Here is a 10,554-nt window from a genome sequence, read left to right on the forward strand (position 1 = left end):
TCCAGCAGCTGGCTGGGACCTTTTTGTGTGGCGTTTGCATGTTCTCGTTGTGGCTGTGTGGGTTCTCTGGCTTCCTCCCACAGTATAATAGACATGCATTTTAGGTTAACTGGTAACTCAAAATTGTTTGTGGGTGTGAATGTCTGTATCTCTGTGTTAGCCCTGGTATAGACCGGCACTCTGTCCAAGGCGTACCACACCTTTTGACCTATGACAACTGGACAAGCTCCAAGGCCCACTGTTTTTAAGAAACTGGATATATGGGTGGATGATTTTTTAGAGCATGGTGTTTTACCAAAGATTTTTATTCAGGGATGATGGCTGGAGAAAGCTTTAGTTGACTTATACTCACACTTGAGGCCATTGTCTTACTGGAAAGTCCAATAATTAACAGGCTTTGATTTACTCCCTGAGAGAATGTCTCTTCTTGTAACTCGTCTGATATTTAAAACATAAACTATGGCAGCCACACAGATTTACCACTCCCAGCAGCAGCAAAGTACCCTGACAACAGCGCAGAGCCATCTCTGTGCTTGACTGTTAGGATTATGTTCTTCTAATTATAAATGGATTTTTTTTCTACTGCAGGCATGCTTCTGATTTATGAGACAAACTGTAAGTCTCCTCACTTCAGAACCCTGCTAGCATACCCCAAACTCTAACTTTTGCTAAAAAAAAGTTGAGCTTTTGTTGTATGTTAACTGTTCATCGGTCTTATACGTGGGATCTTACAGTCCCTATGGATACGTAAGTCTTGCCTAAATCCTCTTGGAGAAATTTGGTTTCTTTTTAAGGTATAAAGAAATAATTTTAAAACTGTCCCTTTATTTTCATCTGAGGCTGACGCCCCCCCCCTTCCCCGGGCAGGTCACATTTAAGTTTAGAAGAACAGAACCACAAAAAGATGAGATGCATTTGCACCCGTTTCACAGCAATACATGAAACAGCTGTCGAGTGATCATGATGGTATTACAAAAAACTCATTAAGAAACATGTTGCTCAGTGTTTTGTTTTTAAGAATTCTCTGTTACACAGAAACCTCACATTTAATATTCAGCATATGCTCATTGTAGTACTTGTGCTAATTATGATATTTGGGTTGACATAAAAAATAAATTAGGTGGCTGCTTGAACCACAACACAAGATGGCAGTATGAATCTCCTCTTGTTCATCTGCTCGTTGCCACACACAGCTGCTCTTTGGACTTTACACAGTGCTTTAAGGAGACAAACTGTACAAATGTAGCCTCTCCTACATGCAGACGTGCCTGCATGCTGATCACTAATGTGCAGTTGATACAGTTTGTTTCCTGCTGCTGATAAAATAAACTTGAACAAAAAAAGAGCCTGTTTACAGTAGATACTCTAGTTTAAAGTTCGTGTTTCAAACACGTTTTTCAGTTCTAGCTGAGAAATAACTCACGTTTGTCTTAAGTAAAACAGTCCTTTCCACACTTGTTTTACTCCATGGCTGTGTGGCTGCTGCCTGTCTACAGTGGGTCGAGTTCAACTGTTGTAATATGAAAAGAACATGTGATCTGAGTGAGGCAGCATTTACAGTACAGACATGGCCCAAGTGTTGACTAGGCAGCTAGTGTCTAATCTTAGCCTGACCTTTACTTCCCCTCTTTGACCTTAAGCTGCAAAGCAGAGGCCAAGACTGGCATGCATGCACTCGGGGTGGTGGTAGTTCAGCTATGCCTGAACTGTTGGACAGCAGCCATAAAACAAACCATCACTGTCCAGTTGTGGTGCAGAACGACACGTCTGCAGGTCTGCTGCTGACCCTGTGGGCAGCAAAAAAGTAGAAAATGAAAGTTATTAAATATTATTATTTTATCCAGTTAGACCTGCATTGTGTTGGAAGTTCACATGCTTCTCTGGTGACAAGATGCCATGCCAGGTTTGGATTCACTATCAGGAGTGCCGGCTGCTAAGGCCCAGTATAGTGGCAGGGGGTATTAGTGAAAGATTGGGACTGACTGGCCTCCTGGTTTAAAGTGACACCCTCATTATTTGGATTTATTTTTAATATATCCCGGCCTCCTTTCTTTTCTGTGTCAACACTGTTGCCATAAAAAGACAAAAATGTACTTAAAAAAACAGATAACAGCAGGGAAAACAGTTAATCCTGCAGCACCGAGACAAAATAACCTGACAAAATAACCTACCACCCGATGACGTGTTTCAGCGGTTACCAAATAACCTGATAAAGCCAAAATTCAGCTGAGTAAATCTACTCCTGTGCACATGCGCGCTGTGATCATGTGCTCATGTTAGGTAACCAAAGTTCAACTTTTGACTTCTGCTGAAGGGATGGAGCAGCAGAAAAAGAAAAGTAGCAACAGAGCAAAGGGTCATGGTCTTTGGACATTAAATGTCACAGCCATGAAGGAGAGATTTGATCCCTCGTTTGCTCCCTCTGTGTCTGTATTTACTGAGAAGGTCAGAGAGAGGGACCCCTCTCTTTTTTCAGTCCACTATCTGAGGACTCTAATATGTGGGTATCTATATCTGGTCCTCTTAAAAGTGGAAACACAAAGCAGGCCTGATGGCACGGGCTGCTGGAATAATGAAAAATGAGTTAAATATTTCCCAGATTCAGGCCTTTAATGCGTAGCAGAGCTTAGATTATAAGACGGGAGCTTTTTAAAAGTAAAGTTGCAGCAGCCAGTCTGCATGTCTCTGTGCATCTGACGACCTTGACATTCAGAGGGGGCGGGGCGAGGAGTGGTGACCATTGATGGGGGCGTGGCTGCACACCTCGGTCAGTCATAAAACACACAGCTTAACTTTGCTCTTCCCCACTCACATCCGGAGTCCCAAGACAGACAGAGGCCCCTCACAAACGGTAAATACCTTCAAATACTTTAATGGCTTCAGGCTGCATGACTCAACGCGCTGATTTAGATCACCTGGAAAAATCTGCATGAGCTTAATTGGAAATGGCCTGTATTTATATAGCGCTTTACTAGTCCCTAAGGACCCCAAAGCGCTTTACATATCCAGTCATTCACCCATTCACACACTTTGTGCCTAATTTTAAAGCACACGTGGACAAAAAGTCAAAAGAAACTCACTTTACATCATCTTTACGTTTGAAGTTTAGCAGGACAAGAGATTTAAATATGTTTAGTAAGTCATTTATACTTTTAGTTTTGCAGAGTCTTTGAACATTTTCCCTCGATGCAGATTAGCTTTGAGTTTTTCTTGGACTGTGATCACAGATAGCTTATCAGTAGAATACTTTTCACATGTTGTTCTTGAAGTTGTCTTCACTTATCTTAACCTGCAGTCCAAGTAGCTATCATCAAGTTAATGCTAATAAAGGACCTCATAAATTTCGCAATGCTACCCTTTTTCTCCTCTCATTTTCTTTCCTCCAGAGGACTAAACCAACCCAGGCAAAATGGTGAAAGTCGGTATCAATGGGTAAGAATGATCATCCCCTTCACTTCCTCTAAATCTTTCTAATTAAACCAAATGAGCAACACACACTGAGGTTCAGCTTTGGACTTTTCTTTGCAACTCCCACCACCACACCCTCTCATCAGTGGAGAATGGTTGCCACACTGCTGTCTTGGCTCAGGTTTCCAGGCTTGTTAAAATGTGTTTTATGAACTCCTGTATTAAAGAATGCAGGAAGTATGCAAGATACTAGGCAAGTGTATGGAATAATTTGTGATTATTTAAATGGAGGCCCAGTCCAGTACACTGCAAGTCTGCAGTTCAGTGCACTTTAAGGATTAATCTATAACATTTCACATTATTCAGTATTGGGGAACAGCTTCATAAAACTTGTCTCAGGCTGCTCTTCTGTCCTTTCACTTTACTGGAGGTTCTATTTTTAAAATTAGCCTTTAAAACAGTTTTTTTTCCTTCCTTATACAAACTGGTGTTATTTTAATGGTGACACCTGTGGGCCGTCAGCCGGCTGTTCTCATGTTCTTCTTGGTCTTTGAACTTTAGCCCTCTGCAGATACAAAATAGCCAGTGCCTTTGACCTTGGGGTCATCAGCTAGTGAAAGACGACCTATGCAACCTAAATGTCAATGAGCACACATGTTCTGATGCTGATCTACGCATTTGTTTTCAATAATTTGTCATCCACCCGCCTCTCTTCCTGGGCTCTCAGGACAGAGTGTATCTGTGTGCCAGGATTTTTGGACTTGTGGTTAAAAAGTAACTCTGCTGTTGTTCAAACAGTGCACTGCGTAACCAGGATTACCACATTGGAGGTTAATTTCGACTTTAGCCTCTCAGAGAGAAAAGCCATAAGCTGTACACACACCCCCCTCAGCCCCTCCTCTTGAACCCTGGCCTTTCTCCTACAGTGGTGTCAGGTCTCCTGGGGAGGTTTCTCCCCACACAAAAGAAAAATCTAAACTGTTACAGGAAAGCCTCAGACTAAATATTAAACTCTGCTCTGACTTATTATTATTATTATTATTATTATTATTATTATTATTATTATTATTATTATTATTTTTAAATCTATTTCAGTATTTATCATCTTAACAAGCACCTTAATTCACTGAAACTCAAAGACGTGACTGTAGTCAGTTTAATGTGGTGTGATGTCTCCACCTACTGGCCAGAATGAGAAACGCCTCTGTTCATTTTTCAGATTCGGCCGCATCGGTCGTCTGGTGACCCGTGCTGGTTTCCACTCCAAGAAGGTGGAGATTGTCGCTATCAATGACCCCTTCATCGACCTGGAGTACATGGTCAGTCCAGGAGGAAAAGAAAGGAATATAAAGCGTTAACTCGAACTCGGCACAAGCTTTGTATGACTGAATGTTAGAATAACATAATTCTAGTAAAATTATTTGTCAAATACTTGTTGGACTTTTTTTCCATGTCCAGTATTAATTTCATTATTATTATTATTATTATTTATTTATTTATTTATTTATTTATTTTTTTTAGTAAACTGGGTAAATGTAAAATGTGGGTTTTTGGAGCCAGGAACACACTTCACATACATTAATTTCACATATGTAAAAAAGGATATTTAAGTTGTGAGGTGAAGAAATGCAATGTTTTTAAATGATGATCACTCACCTGATCAGTAAAGCAGAAAGCTGTTCTCTTAACATACCACTTTTTAAGTGAGGTGTGCAAGTTAAAGTTAATTAAAAAAAAATAGATCATGGGTTACCAATTGAATTTATTTTTTTTTTCCAGCGCACCCCCCCCCAGTTTTTGTGAAGCCTGACTAAAGAGTTCTCCTTATCCCCTCTTTAGGTCTACATGTTCAAGTATGACTCCACCCACGGCCGCTACAAAGGCGAAGTGAAGGCTGAGGGAGACAAGCTGGTCATCGATGGACACAAAATCACTGTTTTCCATGAGTAAGTTGAGTTCACCTGCTGTATTTGTATAAACTATTAATTTGTGTAATGGTTTCAGAGATAACCCCTATTTTTTTTTTTTTTTTTTTTTTTTTTTTTTTTTTTTTTTTTTTTTTTTCCTTGTAACAATTTTTTTTTCTTCAGGAGGGACCCCGCCAATATTAAATGGGGTGAGGCTGGTGCAGAGTATGTGGTGGAGTCCACTGGTGTGTTTACAACAATTGAGAAGGCCTCCGTAAGTGCTAAATCATGTCAAATTTGAATGCAGAATAAGGTTGTATGCCATATGTGATGTGCAAAAAAGAAACTGAATGATTTCAACGCCATCCCGCAGACTCACTTGAAGGGTGGTGCCAAGAGAGTCATCATCTCTGCACCCAGCGCTGACGCTCCCATGTTTGTCATGGGTGTCAACCACGAGAAGTATGACAACTCCCTCAAGGTTGTCAGGTAAGAATCTTTTTGGCATATTTGGAGATAAATGTGTTTTGCCAAAATCACAGATGGAGGAATATATTTTGAACACAATGAATAACTACACATTTATTCTAATGAAAGTTGTGACGGTCTTTACTGATCTTGCATTTATAATTAATTTCATTGATTTAAAACATTTCATTTTAAAAACTTGATGTTATTTCTTTCTCCATAGCAATGCTTCCTGCACAACCAACTGCCTGGCACCTCTGGCCAAGGTCATCAATGACAACTTTGGCATCATTGAGGGCCTGATGGTAGGAATTCATACACAGCACTTGAACAGTTTTGAAGAAATGATGTTTAAACTACATTTTTAATTGTCCTCCTATTTTTATCTTTCTGTTTGTCTATTAGAGCACAGTTCACGCCATCACTGCCACCCAGAAGACCGTGGATGGTCCCTCTGGCAAGCTGTGGAGGGATGGCCGTGGCGCCAGCCAGAACATCATCCCTGCTTCTACTGGTGCTGCCAAAGCTGTCGGCAAAGTCATCCCTGAGCTCAATGGGTCAGTGCAAATAAAACACTACTTTAATGTACAATTTAGAACAATATTTTGCTTTGTAAAGGTGAAGAAATGCTCCAGTACTCAAGTAAAACATGGTTTTTTTTTTTTTTGTTTTTTTTTTTTTAATACAGCAAGCTGACTGGCATGGCCTTCCGTGTCCCCACCCCCAACGTGTCAGTGGTTGACCTGACAGTCCGTCTGGAGAAACCAGTGAGTAATCACGCATGCAATTTACAAAATATTGATCTAGAAATTTCCTTTTTTAAAATCAAAGACATCCACCCATTTTAAATTCAGATTTACACATTTGGTTCACTTCTTGTGTTTTTTTTATTTCTTTAAAAAATGCAAATAAAACTGCTTTGCTTTTTCAGGCCAAATACGATGACATCAAGAAGGTTGTGAAGGCTGCCGCTGAAGGACCCATGAAGGGCATTCTGGGATACACAGAGCACCAGGTACAGCCTAAGCTTTCTCACTTCATGGCTACATTTTGTCTGTGGACTTCCTTGCTGATGTGCCACACTCTTCTCCCTGTCCTGAAGGTCGTGTCCACAGACTTCAACGGTGACTGCCATTCATCCATCTTTGATGCCGGTGCTGGCATTGCCCTCAACGACCACTTTGTCAAGCTGGTCTCATGGTACGTCTTCAACACTGGTTGCTTTCGTGTCTTTCTATTTATTCCCAGTGTTTCCTGCTAACCTCTCCCCTCTTCGCCAGGTATGACAATGAGTTTGGATACAGCAACCGTGTCTGCGACCTGATGGCCCACATGGCTAGCAAGGAGTAAACTTGGGTGTCGCTGAACTGTCGCATTGCCCACATTCTTCTTACTCCTGAGTTACAAATGCACAAAAAGGCATTGTATTCTCTGTGACTCTGGTTTCGTCATGTAGCCATCCCCCATAATACGCCTGAGGAAAGGTCCCACATAGAGCAAAAGATTTAAATTGGAGACCAATGCTTTTTTCCTTTATTTTTCTTTTCTATTTTTTCAAATTCCCTGTTCTGTTCTTGGGTTTAATGGAGTAAAGGTGTGAATGTATTTGCTTGTCTGTAGTACTAAAGTACTGCAGTGGTGGAATAAAGTCCTTCGTTTGTGAGATTCAGTCTCCTGTTCCTCCTTTATATCTGAACAGAAACGTATGAAGACCGATCTAGAGGAGTAGATTAGTTATTTACTGAAAAGGAAAATGAGCTTTAGTGGTTTAGTGCTATTCTTGATGAATTTCTGACAAGACATTAACATTTAAATATATAAAGTTGAATTTTTGGTTTTAAACAGGGGTGGTTGTTTGTTTTTGTTTTTTTGTTTTTGTTTTGTTTTTTTTTGTTTTGTTTTTTTTGTCGTCCATTACTGACATCAAACTCTGGAACACAAAGGAGCTGCTGCACAGCCCTGAGAGGATGTCTGATGGGTAAAAACTGTGCAGAATGTTTGAAAAAGATGAGGCTAATGTTAGGACTGGCACCTAATGTACCTCAAATGATGAGATCAGTGAATATGATGGGACACACAAGCAGGTGCTGAAGTGGAGAGGATCACCAAAAATCCTATCTAGGAGTTGAGGTGAGATCTGGTGACTGTGGAGGTCATAGTGTACAATTATTCATTGTTTTACACTTGCTAAAGCATCTGTATTCTGAAGAGAAACACGTGCACCATCACTACTCTGTATGAATTTTGTCTCAGTATGACAAAATAACTTAAAAGCACTCATATGAAGCGTGGATTGATACAATACAACTTTATTTGTATAGCATGTTTAAAAGACCAACGGTTCACCAAAGTGCTTTACAATAAAAAACAGGACAATTAAGACAATAAATAAAAGACTATTAACAAAGTACCACATATGTCATCAGGTTAAGGGCACTAATTATACAGCAATAGAAGGGAATATAAGAACAAAGTTACTAAGAACAGATATAGCTAAAAGATAAAATACATAAATAAGAAATAGAACCAAATATAAAACAGGGACACTAACTAGATGGAAAAGCTATGTTGAATAAATGAGTTTTTAAACGGGATTTAAAAGATAAAACGGAGTCTGACGCACGGATAGTGATAGGAAGGTTATTCCACAGATTCGGTGCAACCAGGGCAAAAGCATGGTCACCCCTAGATTTAAGTCTAGATCTAAGCTGAGCCAAGAGTAATTGGGGTGAAGACCTGAGGGCTCGCCCAGGGACATATAGACTAAGAAGATCGACAAGATGCGATATTTTATGGGTAACCAATGCAAATCAATAAGAACAGGGGTGATAGAGGCATGCTTTCTAGTGCCAGTCAGAAGGCGAGCCGCAGCATTCTGGACAAGCTGAAGTCTGTGAAGGAGAGCGGAGTGAAGACCAAAGTAGAGAGAATTACAGTAATCCAATCTAGAAGTCACAAAAGCATGAATGAGCTTTACAAGATCTTTATGAGGGACATAGTGCTTAGCCTTAGCAATAAGGCGCAAGTTGGTAAAAACTAGATTTGATTACTGAAGATACTTGTTTGTTAAATTTGAAAGAGCTATCCAGCAGGACACCTAGGTCACTAACTGAGTCAGAGAAAGAAGTGGCAAAGGAACCAAAGGTATCAGCTAATAGGCCCCTAGGGATATGGTTGCCAAACACCACAATCTCCGTTTTCTTTTCATTCAGGATAAGGGAATTGTCTGAAAGCCATTCTCTGACTTCTCTCATGCACTCAAGGAAGCAGTGCAACGAAGGAGCAATGTCATCATCATGTAATTGAAAATATATTTGTATGTCATCGGCATAGAGGTGATAAGAAATGTTATATTTTTCAAAGATTAAGCCTAGGGGGAGCATATATAAAGAGAATAACATTGGGCCAAGCACAGAGCCTTGGGGCACACCACAGCATAAGGATGCAGTTGGGGAAGAATAAGTACCCAAGGTAACGGAGAAGGACCTGTTCAAAAGGTATGATTTGAACCAGTTAAGGGCTTCACCCCGAATGCCCACAGTGCATTCTAACCTCGTTAATAAAATATTATGGTCAACCATATCAAAGGCTGAGGACAAATCCAATAAGACTAATACAGCAGAATGCCCTGAATCAGTAATTAAGAGAAGATCATTAAGGACTCTCAGCAAAGCTGTTTCAGTGCTGTGGCGTGGTTGAAATTTATCACAGATGTCATGCGCATCCAGGTAAGCCTGGAGTTGCAAGAGAACTATCTTCTCTAGGATTTTGGAGAGGAATGGAAGTTTGGATATCGGCCTATAATTAACGAAATCACAATGATCAAGACACCTTTTTTTAAGAACAGGTTGCACTATAGCATGTTTAAAAACAGAGGGAACACAGCCAGAAGACAATGATAAGTTCATTAAAAACAGAATACTGGGCCCAGTTACATCAAAGCCATCCTTCACAATGCGAGGTGGAAGAGGTTCATATGCAGAACTAGTCATTTTCAGTTGCTTGACAATTTGCTTAAGTGAACAGAGTGACACTGGCTCAAACTGATGAAGAGTTGAAGCACATTCTCCAGTGAGAGCAGGGCTCACCACTGGGGGGAGTGAGGATTTGAGAGATAGAATTTTATCAGTAAAGTATTTTAGAAATTGTTCACAGAGAGCTGAGGATGGGACCATTGGCATATCAGGGCAGGGATTAACCACTGAACTAAAGATTTTAAATAGCAATCGAGGGTTATGGCCGTTGGTCACAATAATATCAGAGAAAAAGGCTGCTTTAGCACGTTTAGCAGCAATTTGAAACTCCAGAACGCAAAGTATCAATGGATACCTGGAGATTATCTTTCTTCCATTTCCTCTCAGCTTGGCGGCATACACGCCGCAGGGCACGCGTAGAATCATTAAACCAACGTTGAGAATTAGTTCTAGGAGATTTCATTTTGATCGGTTGATTTCTTTAAGTAATTAAAAAGTTGTTCTGCTGGAAGTCTGGCTCCTCTGGTGCCTTCTTGGAGGACAGTAAGGCCTCAGAAAGCAGCTGCTGTGATGCCTTTTGGATCCACGTGGAGGTGCTGACAATCCAGGAGAAATCAAGGATGTGGACACCCAGACTCCACCTGTGCATCTCTGATATAGACCTGATCCTATTACAGTGCTGTTAATAGCATTGGATTGCCTTTTTTCAAACCTCTTGTTTGTCAGTCTTTCAGAAAACAGGAATGTGAGGTAAACCCGAGCCAAACGACGCACAATATAGCTATACTAACACATCA

At 40.5% G+C, this 10,554-nt stretch overlaps 1 protein-coding gene across 1 annotated transcript; it reads left to right on the plus strand.

Annotated features, from left to right (window-relative positions):
• The first annotated feature begins 2,718 nt into the window (after positions 1-2,718).
• On the plus strand, positions 2,719-7,448 carry gapdh (glyceraldehyde-3-phosphate dehydrogenase). Its single transcript, XM_005455438.3, has 12 exons — positions 2,719-2,851; positions 3,387-3,432; positions 4,628-4,727; positions 5,248-5,354; positions 5,499-5,589; positions 5,689-5,804; positions 6,007-6,088; positions 6,189-6,340; positions 6,472-6,550; positions 6,715-6,798; positions 6,886-6,983; positions 7,064-7,448. The coding sequence occupies exons 2-12, from the start codon at positions 3,410-3,412 to the stop codon at positions 7,131-7,133; spliced, it is 1,002 nt and encodes a 333-aa protein (XP_005455495.1). The 5' UTR covers positions 2,719-2,851; positions 3,387-3,409; the 3' UTR covers positions 7,134-7,448.
• Positions 7,449-10,554: the final 3,106 nt, after the last annotated feature.

This window comes from Oreochromis niloticus, linkage group LG11 (assembly GCF_001858045.2).
Source record: "Oreochromis niloticus isolate F11D_XX linkage group LG11, O_niloticus_UMD_NMBU, whole genome shotgun sequence".
NCBI lineage: Eukaryota > Metazoa > Chordata > Actinopteri > Cichliformes > Cichlidae > Oreochromis > Oreochromis niloticus.